Consider the following 21224-nt stretch of genomic DNA (forward strand, 5'->3'; position numbering starts at 1 on the left):
TTTAAAAAGTGAGCCATGCAAAATGTGATTTGCGTGATATAAAGCAAAATTTAATTAGTGCAGAATTTAATTTTGTTTGTCTTACACAGATGCTAACTCTACAGAATTTGACCCGAATACAAAGAATCCAGTGGTGAGTAATTGAAGAGTTCAGATTTGCTAAACTTGCATAGATTGATTTTTCTAAAATAAGACGTGCTAATGTAGAGTAGTAAGTTCATATCATCACTTTCTGTATTAGAAAGTGGAAAAACACAAGTGGACATATTTGCATGTCGGAAACACATAGGGAGGAACATGCGTGAAATAGCATATTTACATGTGCAAATGTTAAGTGACACGCATCCCAAGATTTTTCAAACTCAGTAACAGTCAACTTTGTGCCAGACATACAAGTGTGTATACTTACGCACCGCGATAGCGTACAGATGTGGCTTGACAGTATTATTAGTAAATGCTAAAGTTGCATTACCCTATTTGTACGCAATAAAATAATGTAATGAGGTGTCATATACACAAGAGAGTATACTCTTGTAAGGTTTCTTTTGTACAGTAGCCTGAATGGAAGTATTAAGTAATCTCAATAGAAAGTTAGAATCTGGAAAGGTCAAGATGCACTAAGGCAATCAGATTCGGCTAGATAGTGGTGCTGATGGTCATTATAATCATTGAGTAGCAAGAGATACAAAGCATATCTGTAAATGTGTCCAAGTCTAAATGTATCACAATTACTTGAGCCTTAACTGTACTCGGCCACACCGATTCCACCTCTCCAGGCATAAGGAAATGTAAAAAACCTATATGTATGGATGTATTCGCATGCAATTTTTTTGGCATACGCAGTACTGAAGGGCATATATTACTCCAAAAAATGTCTAAATCTAAATGGACTCCTTTGCCTACTATAACATTGAAGTACAACATAGTTAACATTTCACTTCTTTATAGTCAGATCTCTGACAAACTCTTGCAGCCATAATCTGATAAGGCTGAATAAATGGAGGCATGTAAAGGAAAACAGCCCCCCCCCCCCCCAAATCTTAAAGATAACTGAAGTTTCATTAAAGTAAGTCAGGTAAAGCCCCAGGGTAGCTGGGGTAACACAGGTGGTAAGCCAGATTGTGTATCAGGGGACAGAGAGTGTGGGAGCAGGAAGGCAATATATTGCACACAGTAAGGGACCTGATAATCTAGTAACAAAGGTAACAGCCCTCCCTGTATTAGTGCATAATAATGATAACACGTGAGGTTGAAGACACAGCTGGGTACTGTTGCAGGAGTTCCATACATAAGTATGACAGAGCCAATATATAGGACAATCCTATATCAGGGCAGGTAGCAGAGGTTCAGATCCAGTTAATAGGCATGGGTCAGTGCAGGCAGCAGACAAACAATGATCTGCAAAACTGTATCAATCACAGGATCAAAACATTGGATTAGGATCAGAAGTTACATGTAAACTAAGTCAGGAACTAAGAAATTATTAACAGGAAAACTTCTTCCACAACAGATCATAACAGGATGGAAGAGAGCTGTTCAGAGGATGCTTATATAAGTCTGTAGGTAGCTAAATAAGCGCCAGGTGCAGACAGCTTGTTAAGACCAAATTGCTGTAAATCTTCCTGTCCAATTGAAGTATTCTAACTACAATGGAGACAGGATTCTGCTAAACTTTGAGCCTGTGAGTTTCCATATAAGGTCTGCATCACAGCGACCATAGTTAGATCCCAGGCATGTCTGTGATAGACAGGCTGTTTTTGATATAGAACCAGCTGATATTATGATGCTTGGAAATATTTGTTGTATTATATGTTTAGAATGAGTGGGTTTAAAATTGGATGCTTTTTGTTGCTGTGTTGGCAGGTACAAACCATTTTCAGCTGCTGCTTATTTATTTTATTTGCCAGTTGTCTTCTGGACAAAATATATCCTCTGATATTTCTTTCCAAAATCTGCATGGACTGCTTAACAGAAATGCAATTTTCTGTACACGTTTACTAAAGCCTGTGGGAAGTTCACAGTTGGTAGCAGGAGTCAAACAGATTATCATTGATGCAGAGTTTAAACAGATCTGATAAAATAGGGAATCTTTGGTTGAAGATATAAAGAAATACAGAAAAATAATGAGGCATATATTCTCTACAGAGGACAACATTGATAATGTAAGATCTGAGAAGGGGAGTTATATGTTTTTACCAGATGGAAACAACTTTAGATTGGTCAGACCAGCCTTAAAGTTCTTAAATGATGTTACGTTTTTATACATGCTTTAAAAACAGATTGCATTGTACAGTTTTATTTTTCTTTATTTTTAAATATAGACAATGCCATGCTTTCCATGTATTTAGGACTTTCTGTTTATGTGGTTCTTTTGCTAACACTGATCAGGCATGCTACCACTTTTATTTTATTTTGCTTTTTTATATTTTACATTAGGCCTGTAAACAACACTGTTTTGCTTTTCTATAAGGGTGATGTTTAATTGTATCTCAATAAATGCCTCAACGCACCTCCCCTCCTTCCTTTCATTTTATCTTGCCAGGAATAAACTGGAATTTAGTTACTTATCTCGGTATTGAGTGGAAGCAGCATGGGTTCAATTATAATGAAATATACCAAGTTAATAAAAACATCCTCACCTCCGCGTCCCCTTCTCTTAGATCTTTATGTAAAGATATTTGTGGGGAAACTGTATATCTCCATATACTGCTACAGCCATATTTGGAAATGTATTGGATTGTTGCTACCATTAGTATGTTGGCAATTATTCTTTAATGTGGTTAGTTATGAAATACACGGTTAGCTCTTTACAGCATGACTCCTGTTGTATGTGAAATCATAATTATTATCCTGCCAACTCTTGCAGCCTCTTTGACATAAAGATGGAATGTCTCTACGGATTGCTGAGTGATGTCTCGGCTGTCTTATGAAATTATAACTTGCTTTCTGAATATTAGTTCAGCTCACAAAATGGCTGCCTCCACTGCATGTAGGCATTTGTTAGAAACAAAATGGCAGTCATTGGAATTCCTCCTCATTTTCATATGGATGACTCTAAAAATGCCAGAAAGAAAAAGAGAAGACTTAGGGGTATATTTCCTAAACTGCAGGTTGGAAAAAGTGGAGATGTTGCCTATAGCAACCAATCAGATTCTAGCTGTCATTTTGTAGAATGTACTAAATAAAGGATAACTAGAATCTGATTGGTTGCTATTGGCAACATCTCCACTTTTTCAAACCCGCAGGTTAGTAAATATCCCCCTTAAAGTAAACAAATAAAAGGACTCTACCTTTCTGGAATGAATGGGAAACATGAAACACGAGCAGGGATACAGTGTTGGGGGACATGTATAAAATGTGAAGAATGTACTGTAAATGAAGGCATTATCCTTGAATGAACATGCAGTTTTTTATGTTTTAGTATAATTCTTCTTTGCTTTTTTTATTTCTGTACAATATTTAATTTTGTCTACAATAAAGCTGTCCCTTTCAGAAGTACCAGTAGTCCTGAAATGGCGATAAGGTCACTTAATCTTTACTGATAAATTATTTTGCTATGGTCGTATTCTCTTTGATATTAAAATCATTTTTTAGCTGTTACTTATTGATTATCCTGCATCACAGTTACGATCTGAATGTTGTCACTTATATATTCATGGCAGTAAGCTATTTAGATGTGTCCAATTTTTTGATTGTGACTTCTGGATGTTAAACATTCTATTGAAGCAAATCTGTCTGTCAGTCTCGACTCCTCTTTTTGAGAATTCCAGAAATACAGGCCTGGATTGTGCAAGGCAATAGTCAGTAGAAGATAATAGAGTTAAAAAAAGGTAATTTATCAAAGCGCTAAACACATCTATTTTTGTTAGTGCACATTCATAAGAACGTGTCCACATTATAATTTTAAGAACTGTCCATGACAAATCGATGTGCTCCTACTTTTGCAGAATTGTGGGTTCAATGTATTGGTGGAAAAAGTTAAATCGTCTCTTCAAAGTCCAGCCTACTACTAATTTAGGACCACCCCTTCATTAATTTCAACATTTCCACTTTTGTAGCAAAACAGCATGAGGGCTGTTTTTCATCATCATCACCATTTATTTATATAGCACCACTAATTCTGCAGCGCTGTACAGAGAACTCACATTAGTCCCTGCCCCATTGGAGCTTACAGTCTAAATTCCCTGACATACACACAGAGAGACTAGGATCAATTTTGATAGCAGCCAATTAACCTACTAGTATGTTTTTGGAGTGTGAGAGGAAACCAGAGCACCTGGAGGAAACCCACACAAACACGGGGAGAACATACAAACTGCTCACAGATAAGGCCATGGGGGGGAATTAAACTCATGACCACAGTGCTGTAAGGCAGAAGTGCTAACCACTGAGCCACTGTATGTCTTTCTGCATGTGTCACTTTTTTAGTTCTTTATCTAGGGTGGAAATGTACATTAAAATGCAGTTCCCACTGTAAAGGGTACCTGGAAGGTGTAAAGGTATCCGATTGAAAACAGCCCCCTGCTAAACTGGGACCACCTCCCTAATTGCAGCTTCTTCAATCCTCCAATCTTATATAAATAATTTTAATTTTGTCATTTCGGATTTGTAAAACTTTGTGCTCCTAGTCACTCCTCTATTCCCTGTGTAAGCTGAGGCATTTTCACAATAGGCACAAGTGGGACCTTCGAGGGGTTTGTGTTTTGCACCTTCATAAATGACCCTTGAGGCGATTCTACTTGTCATGTATAGTAATATTGTGCAGCGTCTTTATATGAACTACATTGTAGCAATATTTATTATTTGTAAACACTGTTCATTATGATTTTTTTCTTAAATTATAAGTAAATATTTGGTAAACTTTTTACATTTATGTTAGGAATATTATCTGACATTTCCAGCCACTAAAAGCTGCCACTTGCACTTGAACTTCCTTTTAACCAAGATGGGCAGTATTATGTTCTAAGAATCCATTTTTGTTCCTGTTGTTTGTTTAGCCCTATAATTAGGCACTTCTTAAACAAGCTGTTGATTTATTATTGTGTTTGCCCAACTCCTGTTATCTAAACCTTCTTCTGTTGGATTCCCTGCTACTGTGTATAATCTGTCTTATGTCTGACAACAAGCTTCGTCTGCCAACCTGGCATACATCTTACTACCCACTTTGTATGTCGTTCCTTGTGTGCCAACCTGGTTTATTTATGCGCACATTACTTGGATGCACCTTACGCACAGATACATTTAAGCCACCAATTCAACATTTCCTCTTCCCCTCCTTTCCGTAGAATACACTGTTTTATTAAGTTATCAACTTTACTGTTTCACATCTATATATACGGAAGTTCTACCACTGATAACTTACATAGTACACACTTGAAAAGCAAAGGAAAAACAGTTATCCTGGCAAACTAAGTTACAATCTCTATTTATTATATTTAAAATAACAGTCTGACGATATATATATTTTTTAAAGGTGAAATATTTCAAATGTAAAGAAAAGATGTGTGTATTAAAATTGAGGTGGGTTATTCCTCACCAGAAATATCCACATATACTCTTTGTTAATACAGGGAGAGTTAGATCTGTCTGAAAGTATAATTTATATCATGTGGTTTTTCGCTGATATGTAGAATACAACTGTGGAAAATGCGCATTGAGAGAGAAGGGGGGATCTGAAAAAAGTAGTCAAATGACATAATGAGCGAATATAATGAAATAATGAAATCATGGTAGGAGAATCACTTAGAATGTCAATCCAAAAAAGAAAGATATAGGGAGAGAGAGACAGTCTTGAACAACTACCATGAATCAGCAATATAGACAGGAAGAGGGATGGTGAAAGAAGCAATTAGAGAACACATTTCCACTCATACAGGGGAAGAGAAGCAATTAGAAAGGATATGTCCACTTAGGAAGAAACAGAGGGGCCGATTCATTAAGGGACACTAAACAAACGTAAATTGCATATTTTTGTAAACACTTGTAATTCGGGCTCACGCAGTGTCCGTACTATACAAGTAGCGAATGTGAAGAAACATTTCTTATTGAATATGGGTCTAGGTCCTCACTGCAGGATATGTCCAATATATATGCGGAATATTAAGTTCCAGCAGAACACAGAGAGAACAAAATAAGTATTCAGTAAACGACATCTGTTGTTAATATAGCCATTAATGACAAAACATTAGAAAAAAAAAAAAAAAAATCTTCTCATTTTTCCCCCTCATAAAATACATTTATTAGGATGTTATTAATGACTACTGTACATAAATATTTACAGTTGCTCTTGATTGCTAACATGTCTTAGCGTGCATATGCAACCATTATCACTATCACTCTGCATTTACCCCTGACCTGTAGTTGGTGCTAGTGAAAAACACTTACCTTTGAGATGCCAAAAGCTTGAAGCGATTGTTGCTGCATGCGCTCGAGCTTGCCCTTACTGCACATTAACTATGTGCATCCGCCCATTCCCCTCCCCATTCTGCCCCTGAAATCGTAGGGTGGCGTGTGGGTCCTTTGCGTTCAAAGATTGAATGTTTTTGGCATATGGTCCGGTTCTGGGCATGTGCAGAGTGTTTTTGTGCAAAATACAGCAGCTATTGGCATTTACTTTCCTTAATGAATAAGGCCCAGAGTATCAGTCTCAGCTAATGATTGTAACGGGGCAGATGGTTGGCACCCCAAAAGTAGTGTAAGGAAGGATTCTACAGGTCTGGTGGTATGGTAGAGAGGCGAAGGTCCCCCCAGTAGTGTTGGAATAAACCAAGGAACAGAGGACTAAAACTGTATAAACTCATGGGTTTATTCTCTTTGCTTGTGGCATAAGGCTTCATCACAGCAACAGATAAGTAGCGGTAGTGTAGAAAAGTAATAGTACTGTACCATCAACATGCAATGTTATTCAACATTTCACAAAATACATATAATTTTAAAAATCTTTGTTCAACAATATGCAAATATAAATAGACACAACACATAGGTCACTGAATAGGTCACTGAATAAATATATCCCACTTTAAACTTAGGCAATGTGCATCATTGAAATGGGTTTCACTGGATAGATACTTTAGGAGACATCTGGTTGCTACAAGTTAATTAGATCTTCACACTAAATGCTGCGGCAGCAGATAATATAGACCAATCAATCACAATACTTTTAGTGCAATTATACAGATCATACTTATCACACAAAAATCAGTAGAGATGCAACAAGGAGTAATCCATCTGGTTCAGATTAGATGCTTTCTAGTTCACTTTATGATTTATATGATTATAATCCACAGGTTTAAGCAAAGTTTTATCTGACACATAAAGTTTATTTACTTATACAAGTTGAAATCAGTAGTCACCTTGATGCATGCATGAATCCTGAGTGCCGTAAACAACAACAATTCTGCACAATAAATGATTTCCAGTGTAAAGGACAGTGTCCACTTAGCAATTCGTCTAATGGACTAAGCAACTCTCTCCCAGCAACTGTAGGGTTAAAAAACTTGCAATTCTGTCATCAGCATTTATTTTAGATATTTTCAGTCAGCTTACAGATAACTTTAAATACAGCAGATTTGGCTGGAACAAACTCTTTCTTTAGCCAGTGTTATAACACCTCTCAATATGACATTCCCGGTCAGAGGTTTTAATAACACCGTTTGATGTCTCACTTAAATAACTTGAACATAGCAAAGCAAAAGAAATTTATCTTAATATTAGTCCTGCTGACATCTCCTGGGCAGTGGCAAGTTAGGTATTTTCCTATACTGCAAAGGTGCTTCTTTCTGGGCTGGCTGCAAACATCCCTCAGGGTAACAATTCAGTCATAGCATTTATTGGCTCTTTGTGGGAAGATCCTATATTAGCTAGGCTAGCAGTCACACACAACACTGCTCTCACTAACCAGTCCGTTTTGGCTCTGCCCCTTTTTCCCAAGAATCTCCTGAAGCCTTCTAGTACATTCTTGGGCTTTTGAGAGCAGCCTGGGCTGTCGATTGCAGTCTGTCCACCCAAAAAAGTTTGACACAATTTGCATTTAACTCCCCAGAGGCACTATGGGGAACTATAGTTTTCTGAATAAGTGCATACAGTTGTATACCTGTGATTTGCAGGGTATTACATGATCTTTAAGGATGAAACAGTGTGTCATTTTCAGAGCAACTAGAGAACACCAATTGCTTTTTGAACTTGCAATTAATAAAAATATCCAGTATTTCCTTAGAAGAAAGAAGCTTGGTTCCAGTTTCTGAATTTACAGAATTGGTCTCTACTTGAATATTCCTCTTGGATTTCCTGCTACTGTGTATGACTTGGCTTACATATGACTACCCTAAATAACTGCTTTCACTTTCAACCCTGTTTACATTTCCCTACCTGCTTGTGTGTCAACCTAGCTTACCCCTGAATTTCTACTACTCTATAAAACTGATTTATATTTGAGTGCTTTTGAGTTGCCTTCTGTATACTGTGTTTGAAATTAATTCCATTGACCATTAGACTTCAGATAAAACACCAGTTTTGTAACAGTTTAACATATTTAGACCCTTAGGCCCCTTGCCCACTGGCATCAAAATACATTCTTTTATTATTGCTTTTCTAAGTACAGCTGTGTTGTATATAAGAAACAATCCTTGTATGTGGTGCCGCTCTTCTCCAAAAACAGAGCATTGCAGTGTCTCAGAGGTTCTATGTGCATTATTACATAGATCCCTACGTCTTTAAAGGTTTAAAAAAGTACCCCTTCCGTTTTCCTTGTTTAATTCAAAACTATTATTTTAAGTTTAATTTAACTAGTGGGAATATCCCTTGACTCTGTCTGACATGCGCCTGCTGATAACTCTGCTATACATACTGTATATATAGAGGGGTAGGCTCTAGCGATGCTGCTATTTCATAGCTGTGGAGTATGCCCAGTGCCGGATTAAGAGAATGGAGGCCCCTGGGCTAAGGGGGCCTCCATTCCCCCGTGAGGGCCCTCCCCCGTGATCCGAGCTCCCTGCCCCCCCCCCCCCCCCGGCACTTACCTCCTTCTCCGGCGCGCTGTGCGCTCTTTACTGAGGAGATCTCGTGAGACTCACGAGATCTCCTCAGTAAGGAGACTACAGCTCGCCGGGGAAGGACCGCAGTGAAAGTGCTCAGCAGCACTGATCGCGCCGGGGGCGCCCCCGCCCCCGACTGATCAATACTGCTGCTGAGCTCTTTCAAGGGCCCCCTGGATTCCATAGGCCCCTGGGCTGTAGCCCAGTTAGCCCTATGGTTAATCCTTCCCTGAGTATGCCAGGTTAGTAGACCTCATGCACGAGATGCGCTGGACCGCACAGTGCTAACCCTGCCCACTCATCAAAAAGAACGGTGCTCCATCTGAATGTTCTATATGTAAACGTTTACATTCAGTTACTGACCTTGATATATTACACTTGTATGAGACTGCTTGCATCTCTAGGAAGCAAGAAAATGATATTTTCATTTTTAGAACGAATTGAAAGAGACAGTAATATCGGTATCTATTTTTGGGCCACTTTCCATTTTCTCCAATTTTCTGCTATTCTAGCAACTTTGTTTTAAAGATTTTTGTTTCTTCTCATTTTTTGTTATCCCTGACACAACCTGTCCTCTTGTTATCACATTCCGTAACCTATTTTTATGTCAGAACATTGTGCCTTTGTTATCTCTCAACGTGTGACATGTTACATTTTCTCATCTACTCTAAAAGCCTCAGTCTGCAAGTAGCAATTTGACAAATGTTCCTGGCCTCACAGTTAGTTCTACTGTCTCTTTGCACTCACATAAAAAAAAAATCATATAACTTCATATGTACAAAATGGTACATAAGAAAACATATATAATAGTATTATGCAAATGGCACAAACATTATGTAATTAATACACTTAATATAATACAGCAGACCAAACCATAATTAGTAAAAGTTATCACCAAAGTTCAAGTCAGAAAGTCACAAATTGAATTCAAAACAGAAAAGGCAGATTGTTACACCATACAATATAGAATATTTTATTAGATTATTATACAAAAAAACAATCTCCAAGAAAATATGAATTGTCACAACGGTATAACCCTTAAATAAACAGCTAGTTTATCCTAAAAAGTTTTGTGCATTATTTGTTGTAAATAAAATGGTGCCATGTCTTTATGGCCACCCATGTCCCATTGGTAAGTGGCGTTGTGTTGCTTACATGGCAGCTGGGTGTTAAGTGAACAGCCATAACTTTGTACCGACCAAGCTGTGGTGAAACAAGTTTGATAACACCCTAACCAGCCTGTCTCATTTCTCACAAAATGTGGATTATAACACATATTTTTTATAGCCCCTGCTTTTGTTCCCAAGCTCAACAGAGTGCAACTGCAGTGTCTAATTACATGTGGATAAGGGGACTTTTTAGCTCATTGTAAATATGTATATTGTTTATTGTATGATATACTTGTTGATATTGCATGGAAGAGGCATTGTCCTTAAAGTGAAACCAGGTTGGTTATGGGTAGGAATCAGGTTGCAAGATACTGGTGAGGGGGAAGACTAATTAGTATCCATTGTTCTCAAAAGACTAGTCAAGACATTTGGTCTACAATCTAGCAGGGGAGTTTCTGTGGAAGTACAGCTCATCTCCACTCCCCTCTCCAACCCCCTAATCCAGGACTCACCAATGTTTAACAAGGAGAGGCCTAGGGGTTTGCCCAGGGAGGGGAAAAGACTGTGGAAATTTGACCCTAGATATAAGGAGCCACACCAGGGGGGAGGTGATATTAATTCTGAGAATTGATGGCTGAAAGCTGCAGGGTGGCTGGTTTTTGAGTTGCCATTCTCTACCAGTGAAATGCAATGGCAGATCCATGGGTCATCATGTCAGGACAGCCAGATGACTGTAACTCCTTAAGCTAGTGGGGTAAGGGACAGATTATGTGGTAAGCCTACCTGGCATTTATTTACTGTGTGTACATAATATTCTAGTGTTGTTTTTATTACAATAAATGTTTTGTTGTACTTTCTAACTGCATTTGCTTGAGTGACTAATAAGAACCCTAGAAGGTACTGAGTAGGCATCCCTGGCATAGGAAGGCACCCCTGGGTGGCCTGCCAGAGATAAGTGGGTAGCATTGGGCCAGATAAACCCGGTATCTTCACACAAACACTTTCGTCTCTGCCTCTCTGACATCATGTTTACACTCTGTGCCAGCTGCTTTGAGGTTTCCTGGGGGTGTATTTACTAAACTTGCGTTTTGAAAAAGTGGAGATGTTTGTCTATAGCATCAGATTCTAGTTATCATTTGTTTAGTACATTCTACAAAATGACAGCTAGAATCTGATTGGTTGATATAGGCAACATCTCCACTTTTTCAAACCTGCAGTTTAGTAAATATACTCCCTGATGTCTTCTGGCTGATGGGCGAATAGAGGCCACTTCAAATTTAGCAATGGGATTACCTTACCTCACTTGGTTTCTGGAGGTAACTGCAAATTTGGAATTACCATGCAGGATGAAACATTTTCCAGTAAGTACAATAAAGAGGTGGCACAGGTAACAGTGTAATGAGTGTTCAATGAGCTGATCATTAGATAACAGTAAACAGATCACAGCTGATCATTAGATAACAGGTCATCTATAAGCCCCATGTTTAGGGTAGAATTAATCTGCACCTTTTCCTCTAGTATCCATGTACAATAGTGGGGAGTTGTTATAGAGCAACTGCGGAACACTCGCATGAAAAACCATTATTTGACCTTAATATATATTGAATGTGTGTTATTGAGCTGAATAATGTACAAGAAGTCTGTTTTTATCCTTAACAAAATTTATCCACCATGCACTCCTTTACTCCTCTGCAGTAGGCTGCTGTTGTATTGGAGGGATTTAATTTTCTTACTCCACAGGTAGAATGGGATTGACAGACTTGTTGACTTGCTACGCAGAAAGGGACAGTGTGGATTGGTAAATTCATACATGGGACAGGATCGGTGATTTCTCAGCAGCTTAAAGGGCCATTAAAACACAAGATTAAATGTTTGAGATAGTAGCTTGGGAAATAAAATACATTGTTCGGTGTTAACTTGACTTTTCGCTGCAGAATTGTTAAAGAGTAAAATATTAGCTACCCCTCCATTACAGCCCAAGCAGTTCCCACATTTTTAAGACAATATCCTGACGAGATCTGATACAGGTCAAAAAGCTGATTAATCAGTCATCTTAGTAGCTGTGACATCCTGCCCTCTGTGTATGAATCAAACAATTCACTCAATGTATTTCTGCACTGCAAGTTATTCTTCTCCCATTACTGCTGCTCATTGAAGTCTTGTAATATCTCTTTATTGTACTTGATGGTCACATTGTAAGATATCATTTTTCAGAGTGTTTATTGTAATATTACCAGAAAGTTATTTTATTGTAGGACCATTGAAGGAAACATCGAGTTCAGAGTGCTAAAATTTATACTTTGTTAATTTTGTACAAAGTTAATCTAGGAAAACAATCTTTTGCATTATGTGGTTTGCTTGCTAACTTTCACAGATTGTCTTTTTTTTATTAGTGCTGCCTTGTATCTGCTGCAAACCGCCAGCACTTTCTATTCATTATGTTGGTTTTGACTAAACGTGAGTGGGTATTATAAATGCTGAATACAATTTCGTGAAAAACATGCATAAAAATCATGATGGCAGTTTTATACCTTGGGGTTCACAATTATGAACCTACTGGGAGAAACTGGTGATGAAATAAAAAGTTCACAGTCCAAGGAGACCCCGTTTCTCCACATTGTGGATAAGAAAATGTCCATTTTGGAGGTTAGTTTCCCAGGAAGGCATAAACACATGAGGAATACCATCGCTGAACAACTTTATTGCATTTTGCTGTGTTACTACAGTTGTTTTACATCGTACATGCTTTGTTAAATTTTAATTCATTTGAAGCACTTTCCAGTAATGTAAAAGTATTTTTTTTATTCCTTAAGGAGACCTATTATTATATTGTAATTATGGGCCAGCATCAATGTAAATATGTGGTTTTGCAACTAATATATTTCCTGGCATCCTAGCTGGAAAATTAATAAGCAAGGCAGAAAAAAATGTATATAATGATAGAAAAAAGTGCAGATAATTGGAATAATTTTCTCCACTCTAAGACATAAACTAAACTATAATTTATTTAAAGAGTCAACAAATAAAAAGTTAATTGCATTCCTAGCAAAAACTGATGGCATTTATAGCTACATAGTATCAGATGGAAAGGAAAAAATATATATCGCTGACAATCTAATAAAAGAAAACTGACTTAGTGAAGTATTACAAGTGATTTATTTGTAAAGAAATACATAAATAATTTTAATACAAGTTATGAATCCCATCAGATGTCAATCCTACCGTAGCGCTGAACAGTGGCATCCAATGCAATTTAATTGACAAGTGATCCATGAAACAAGTACGAGTTGCCAGCACTGTTCATGCAGAATGAAGTATATCTGTGATCTGAGACCATGATATTTTATGAGGTTGGGGCCATGTCTAATCCTCACGGCATTTTAAGATGTGACATAAATGGGACATTGTAGGATAATTCAGCACCAAAGGGAATGTAGCAAAAACATGTTTGTTATACGGATACTGTATGGATCTTGCATTTCCTTTGAAACTGAGCAGCATCCCTGTGACTTTGTAGTTATTTGTATTTGTTAGAGAGTTTGAAACAGGCACCAGGCGACGAAAACTTGGAATAAACATATTTGTTAAAAATACATTTATCTCTATTAAAGGGCCACAAAATCTAAAATATAAGTTAATACAATAGGAAAAGAAAGCTTGTAATATGTACAAATATTTATGTAAATGTTCCCATACAATGACAACAGCTTGCTCAGGTAAATGATGGACCCAAAGCCTATTTGAAAGCAAGGACTTCCAAACAGGTGGGACTCGTACATTAAATAAGCAAATAGCATCTCATCATGGCCAGGGCCATGGAAACAAATGCTGGACTGCCAGGGTTGCCTATAATTATGGCTAATGTAGCTGTAAGAGGAGAGCTCAAGGACTTTCAAAGAGGTATTATTGTTGGGGCATATTTGGCTGGAACATCTCAACTTGCTAATGCTTCATATGATGACATCAGCATAGAAAAGCATCATCAGCAAAGGCAACAGTGCGCTGAAGTGCCAGGATTTTAATATCCGTGCATGATTCTAAATGCAAGGCAAAACAAGCGAGCAAGTGCAGATTAAGTGGCTGAAAATTTCAAGTTGGAGAGAGCAGCCAGTTTCCCCAAAAAGATCTGCAGGGAATTCCACAGAGCAGGATATCATTGTAAATTACAGTGCATAAATCATCATCACACCAGGAGCCTTTTCTAGTTCAGTTGTGCAAAGAGCACAGGTAACAGACTACATAGCAATGAAGGAATGTAATATGGTTAGATAGATGAATCATCCTTCACTGTGTTATTGACAAATGGAGGAGTACACATACTTGTTTCCTACAGTGCTGGGTTCTGGTGGTTCTGTAATGTTGTGTGGTGGTTTAGTAACAATCATTCCCTTAGACAGCAAGGTCAGTGCTAATTGCTACTTAATGGTACTGAGTGGTCGAGTGGTCGTCCTTTCCCCTTTCTTTCCTGATGGGAGGGGTGTTTTCCAATATGACAGTGCCCCCATACATACCGCACGTGGTTGCAATGGTCTTCTCTGTCTCAGATCTGAACCAAATCTATCATTTATAGGATATTCTGGAATTATACCTACATATCCCACTACTATCATTTGTTAGTTGAGTGACCCAATGCCATGTTGCATCAGGCTATACTGGCTGCAAGTGGTGGCCCAATTCTCCATTAAGTGATTCTATATTGGGGATCCCAGTTGTTTTGTCCACTACCTGTACTTCAATAGATTTACAGATAAATAGCCTGATGTGCATATGGAAATGCTCTGATTATATAACACTACTTCTTTGCAGTGATATTATGACATCAGAGCATCTCTTGGCATCTATGTCAGCAGATGTGTCACAGCACCATAAAAGTTGGGATTCATTACCATATGGTGTCCCAGACACAGTTATGGTTTTGGGACCAACTCCAATTTTGATCCCTATATAACACATTGATTTTGCCAGCAGTTTCCTCAAAACTAGCAGTGCCCTTTCCCACATTATATATGTGCCAGCATTGCTGTGTGTTGGGTACTGCTGGCACATTGTTCCAATAGTACCCAACACCCAAAAGTGACACCAACAATGCCCCCAAGCATATTATCAGTTCATTATCAGTTCATGTGTACTCACACCCGCCGCGGCTCGCTTCCTGCGCCACCTGGCCCAGCACCTGGCCGTTGCCAAGGTAACGGTCGGACACCCTGCACTGTAGCTCCGCGTCCCGGCAACAGGAGACAGCCGGGCGCATGTGCAAAGTTAGTTAATAGCCTGGAGGCTATTAAAGTTAATTAATTAACTAGTTGGGACCTGTGTGTAATATCAGAGCTAGGCTCTGATTGGCTGTCTGGAGTATTTAGGGCAGTGAGGTCTGCAGCCTCACTGCCGGTTATAGCTTTTCTGTTCCAGTCTTGCTGACCTGCTCCTACTCCCTAGTCCTGTCCTCTGGATATTCTGTTGATTCCCTGTGTATGACCCCCTGCTTGGATTATTGGACTCTGCCTGTTTTTGCTCGTGACCCTGACCTTTCTTGCCTGTACCTTGGACCTTGCTACCGTTCCTGTGACCCCGACCTCTGGCGTGTTTATCGATTACCCTGCTTGTCTGTGACCCTTGACCTTGGCTATCATTTTGACTACCCGCTGCTTTCTACCAGTCTCCTGGCCCGCCGCTGTGGTCCTGCATTACCAACCCACACTACACTTGGAGCTAAGTCCTGGGGGCATCCGAGTACCGGTGAGCGCATCAAGCTCTAAGGGAAAGGCGGCTGCTATAGGCGAAGATCTCCGTCATCTAGTTCTGTGGGTTGGTGATCAGGGCCAGAAGCCTAACAAAACTGCTAATATTTTAGTTATTCTATGCGTAGCAGAGTAGCCATAATGTCTTTTTTTGAAGCTAGTACCATTATGTGTAACCAACACTGTAATGTCATGTTGCTTGTTATTAATAAGAGACCATGGACATTAGAACCTTATGCAGATGCAGCCATGACATTTGGGCTCATTTTAGCAAAGTTGCCGATTAAAATATTTTTAGATTTTTTTTTTATCAGACGTGTTCTGTTTCTGATACATGTAGTTGTTGATCTTGTCAGTGCTCTGTTTCTAAATGTAAATAGCAATACCTTTATTTTGTCTCTTGCAGGTCATTGATATGCCTGAGCATAACCCAGGGGACATGGGTGGCACAATGCGACTCGGGAAAAGAAAGACAGTCTTCACATCGAGTGGTTCCGTTCTAAGTATGTGTCCACTTTACACCTTCCTGGATGGTGGGACTGATTTACAGCATATGACTGCTATCACATTGCACACTGTCGTAGACCATTGGGGCCTCGGGCATGTCAAAACATCATCACTAAACACAGCCTACTTCAGCATTTGCCAGCTCCAATCCTTGATTTACATTTTTCTATTTTCCTTTACTATACTGCTCATTTACCCTCATTCATGTTTCATATCATTTCTGAGAGTATTTATTTCAAGTACGTTTGTTTTTAAATACATTGGTTTACATGCGCATATATATTTGTGCATTGTGCCTTACTTGTGGAGTACTTGAAGCTTGACGCAAGGTGGCCAGTAGTTACTTTTCTATGAATGTATTACTTTCTGCCATCTCCAAGGTTATGTAAATCTGTTTTAATTTTTTTTGGCTTAAACGCTCTGCAGAGACGTATACAATGAGGAAAATCATCATATAAACCCAATCTTCAGCCTTTCCAGCAATATGTCTTTCTACAACTGAAATATTGTTTTTGCATATTGTGGTGATAGTTATTGCTTCTACCCTACAGCATCAAGGAATGATGTCCAACATCCTGTACAATATATAATTGCTTCACATTTATTTCAACCTGCAGAATTAATAATTATTAGCAATATAAATAATCCCTGTTGTGGAAACATTTTCAGCAGCACGTTACCCAACCCATCTTCATTTTATAATAAGTAAATCGTTAACTGGGAACTCAACCCAACACTGTATTTCTCGTATGTTATAAAACATTGAAACAACATTTCCTGACATCACATTGCAGAGAAACAGTGTTCTGTTTAAACTAGATACATTCTTCTACTTTGCCAATCATTTTCAGATGCCATAGGTAGCATTTTCCATGGCCTCTAATGGGAGTTATTGACTTAGCGTTATAATGAGCGCATTTATTTTCTCACCAGTTTCCTGTGGTTCTCTTTATGATGTGGTTTATGCTAGACTCTTATGCTGTGTCCGTATTACTAAACTGAACTATCTTTTGTCCAGCCCCTGAAGCCTTATAGCCTGGTAAAAACTGGTAATGAAATAAAACTTAGCCCACAACCAAGTACTTTAATCTTTAGTTCCACGTACCCATGGTGTGAGTTGGACAGATTCAAGCCATACAGGTACTAGGTTATTTTACAAGCACCACTTGTATGTGGGTGCTCAAGAGCAATGCTGTCCACCTGTCACTCCAGGAAACATTTAAGCCATAAGCTCAACATGATTATTACATTTGCCTTCCCCTAAAAGCACGAAGGCCACCAGCCCCTATATCATAGACAGACAGTCCCTGGCTGTGAATCGTCACTATACAGCTAGAACTCGGAATCTGCCATTTGTCAGTTGGCACTGGAGATCCAAAGCGATGGCCCTGGTGACCCTCAGCCAGTACAAGCGAGGTGAGAACTCCATTCCCATTACTCCCACATCTATATCACAGGAAGGATGTTGGCTGGCATAGGCCATAATATCAGACTCCTCTCACAGTGCTGCTGGGCCCTGTCACAGTAATGACATTCATCACAGATATAGTAAACGCATCTTATATTGAGATAACCGATTAACCTCAATCCTCCCCTGGAATAACAGGTGGGCAGAGTTATTGTCAGGTGCCATTCCCGCTTCTCCTCTCCTGCCGGGGACAGACACCATTCTCCACTTCCTATTCGCCCCATTGCTAGGCAACAAGATGCTTCCTCCGGCCGGGCTCTGGGTGCATGCGTGGCCATTGCTACGGCAACGGGACGCGCTCCCCAGCTTCCTGTCCCACCAATGATTACACACTTACCACTAGGTCTCCTAATGCTCCAGCACTTTTGTGGTTCTTTCTGCATCCTGATTGACTCCCTGTGTACCAAACCAACTTGTCCTGACTTCGCTTTGGATACTCCTCTGGTCTGTTTCGTGCTTCCTGGTTTTGACCCCTGGCCTTCTGACTCCGCTTTGTCTGCTCCCTGGTACCTCGCTTGCCCGCACGGTTGCGACTTCTGCCTGATCCTGATCTTGAGTCCGAAACATTCCGTGACAGTTATCATGGATAATTCTAACCAGAAATCATTACGGGAGTGGTTTTGGATTTTATCCCTTTGAAGCACATGAATGAAATTCTTACTTAATAGAGCACTTTCCAACAGTATACATTGCTTTACACTAGTTTTTACTCATTTACTGTGTTTACTTGCATAATTAATAAGGAGTGAATTAAAGTCACAAAATCCCTATCACTTACATCAACAACTTAAAGGCATTTAACCTAAAAGCAACAGTTGCCTAATTGTGTCTAGTACAGATGAAAAAATTTATATATACTGTAAGTCAGGTGTACAAGTGTGTAAACTTACACCCCTTGATGTATTTTATCATTGCTACAGCACTCTTAACACCCGCAAAAGATATGCCTTCTAAAGGGCATATGCGTGAATGTGTCCTTTTCTAATAGTGCCACAATTACGTGGAAACACCTTTAGAGAATTCGGCCTAGGCTTACCCTCCACCGCTCTGCCTCTCCAGACATGAGGAGATGCAAGACAACAATACCCAAAAATGTATATAACGATGTATGATGATGTTTGGAGATTTTTTGTGGGCAGGGACAATGCAGAAATATATATCTTATTGGAGAAAAAAAAGATGCACCTCCAACTCTAACTCTTTTTGTAGTATAGAAATATGTATTTTGCTAATTATATATTATTTATTTTTCAGGGCAACTTTATGATAATGTTGATTTTATAGAAGAGCGCCATAGACACCGGTTTGAGGCAAGTATTTCCAACAAGACTTTTCACAAATTTTACAAATGAACAAAAAATATAGATAGTCTCATGCTTAGTTACTTATTATAACTAAGTGGACAACAATAGAAGATTATAGTGCTGTAATTTTAAAAATAACATAAGGATATCAGCAAATTAAGTAGATATAAGTACTTCAAGAGCTTAAAAGAAAAAAGTCATCATGAGGATAAGAGATAATAATGGTGTTTTTTTTTTAACCATATTCTACAATCTAATTGGACTCCTAGCACTTGCACCTTGATTTTTGTCCATGCTACTGTGTGCATCTGTTGTTATTTGTTCTCTTTCTTGTATATCTGGGTGTAAATGTATCAAGCTGAGAGTTTCGTACGGGTTTGAAAAGTGGAGATGTTGTCTATAGCAACCAATCAGATTCTAGCTATCATTTATTTAGTACATTCTACAAAATGATAGCTAGGATCTGATTGGTTGCTTTAGGCAACATCTCCACTTTTCAAACCCGCAGGAAGCTCTCAGCTTGATGGATTTAGCCCCCTGGTGGTTTTGCCCATAGATCATCCAGATATGGATTAAAGTCAAGCAATTACTGAATACCTTATTCAGACCCCTATCAGAGGACCCATCATACTGTATTCTAGGATTTCGGAAGACTCTGCTAGACTCTGGAAGAGGCTAGTAGTTAGTTCGAAAAAATGTTTTAAGTATACTAACATTAAAGAGCTCAGTGTTAATGGCAATATAATGCCATATCAGTTTATAAATAACTTGGTACTTTTCAGTACTAAGTTACTGGTGGTGAGACAAGACATTCTGGTATCCTAGGCAAAGGCAAAATGTGCCCATTTACCAACAACTACTATTTACAAATTGCCCAACGGTTTCCTACATAAAAGACTCAGCCACAGTGACCCTTCAAATTATACCAGAACTACACACATTATATAAGAACATTCATTGCACAAAATCTACCATTAACTAACAATTGCCTGGTGGCTTGTGTAAATTGCAAATTACATTTTATGGGGATGTGCGTATAGTAGAGAGACTATTCTCTGGTTGCCAGTATGCAACAGAAACAACGCAAAAAGCAACGTAGCGGAAAATCTCCAAATGGACAGTGTTAATTCAGGAAAGTACAAAGTATTACGTTTTGGGGGACATGACTCCTTCTTTAGGTATTTAAGATTACAGGTAAATCATGAGTATTTCAATTATAACACTGATCATGTGATATTGTAATTTACCACTCATATAATAAAATTACACATCATTTCCATTATCGTGGTGCATTCATTGTGAAAGGGCAATGCAAAAATGACAATATCAAAGCACAGTTATTGTTGACAGTTGTACTCAAAATAAATAATTTAACATGGAAAGTTGGATTCAAAATAACAAGTAAAAGTTATATTAAGACCTTGTAACACAATTGTCCGATTAATCAATACATTACTCTTCACAATAGGGCTTTTACTAGGAAAGGAATGCATAAATTGGACAAAACATTCTCATTTAGACAACATCCTTGAAGCAGACATATGAAACGTTTCGATTTGTTAAGTGGTAGCTTTCATAAAACAAAGGAGGATTGTACTCCATGCATTTTAACATATAACACTAAAGTTGGAAAATGAGACAAGCTATACTTCAAAGAGCGTGAAGGCGAGAAACCACACTTAGCTGATCAAAGGAGGCCGCTGTTACTCTTATGTTGAAACAATTTCTTGTTTAGCGCTGCTAGCAAAAATGTATCAAGGATAAAAATGGGGGAGCAGGTCACCTGAAAAACTGTTTTTGTGCCTATAATTGCACTTCCTCATAGGCATGAACCATTAACCCAGTGTAGTACACCTATTAATTTAAAGATCTGTGAGATATTTTTCTATATATCTTTCTATTATTGTCTGATAATTACAATAAACTGCAGCGTTACTCTGCTACTTCTACAGATCATTGCAAACAGGAAATTCTTTTCATTCCCTCAGTTTTTGCTATTTTACTCATAAATTCCAATGTTTGCCAAATTATTTTTCCTACTCTCCTTTCATGGCATTATCTTTAGG

At 38.5% G+C, this 21224-nt stretch overlaps 1 protein-coding gene across 3 annotated transcripts in view; it reads left to right on the plus strand.

Moving 5' to 3' along the window:
- Window positions 1-21224, plus strand: part of CTPS2 (CTP synthase 2) — a 154844-nt gene that overhangs the window by 83218 nt on the left and 50402 nt on the right. For all 3 annotated transcript variants that reach the window (XM_075196967.1, XM_075196969.1, XM_075196968.1), the window contains 3 exons: window positions 90-133; window positions 16286-16382; window positions 19109-19164. In XM_075196967.1, the coding sequence (XP_075053068.1) occupies window positions 90-133; window positions 16286-16382; window positions 19109-19164 (197 nt within the window). The remainder of the gene's footprint in view (window positions 1-89; window positions 134-16285; window positions 16383-19108; window positions 19165-21224) is intronic.

The sequence above is a fragment of the Mixophyes fleayi genome, chromosome 2 (genome assembly GCF_038048845.1).
Source record: "Mixophyes fleayi isolate aMixFle1 chromosome 2, aMixFle1.hap1, whole genome shotgun sequence".
In the NCBI taxonomy this organism is placed as follows: Eukaryota; Metazoa; Chordata; class Amphibia; order Anura; family Limnodynastidae; genus Mixophyes; species Mixophyes fleayi.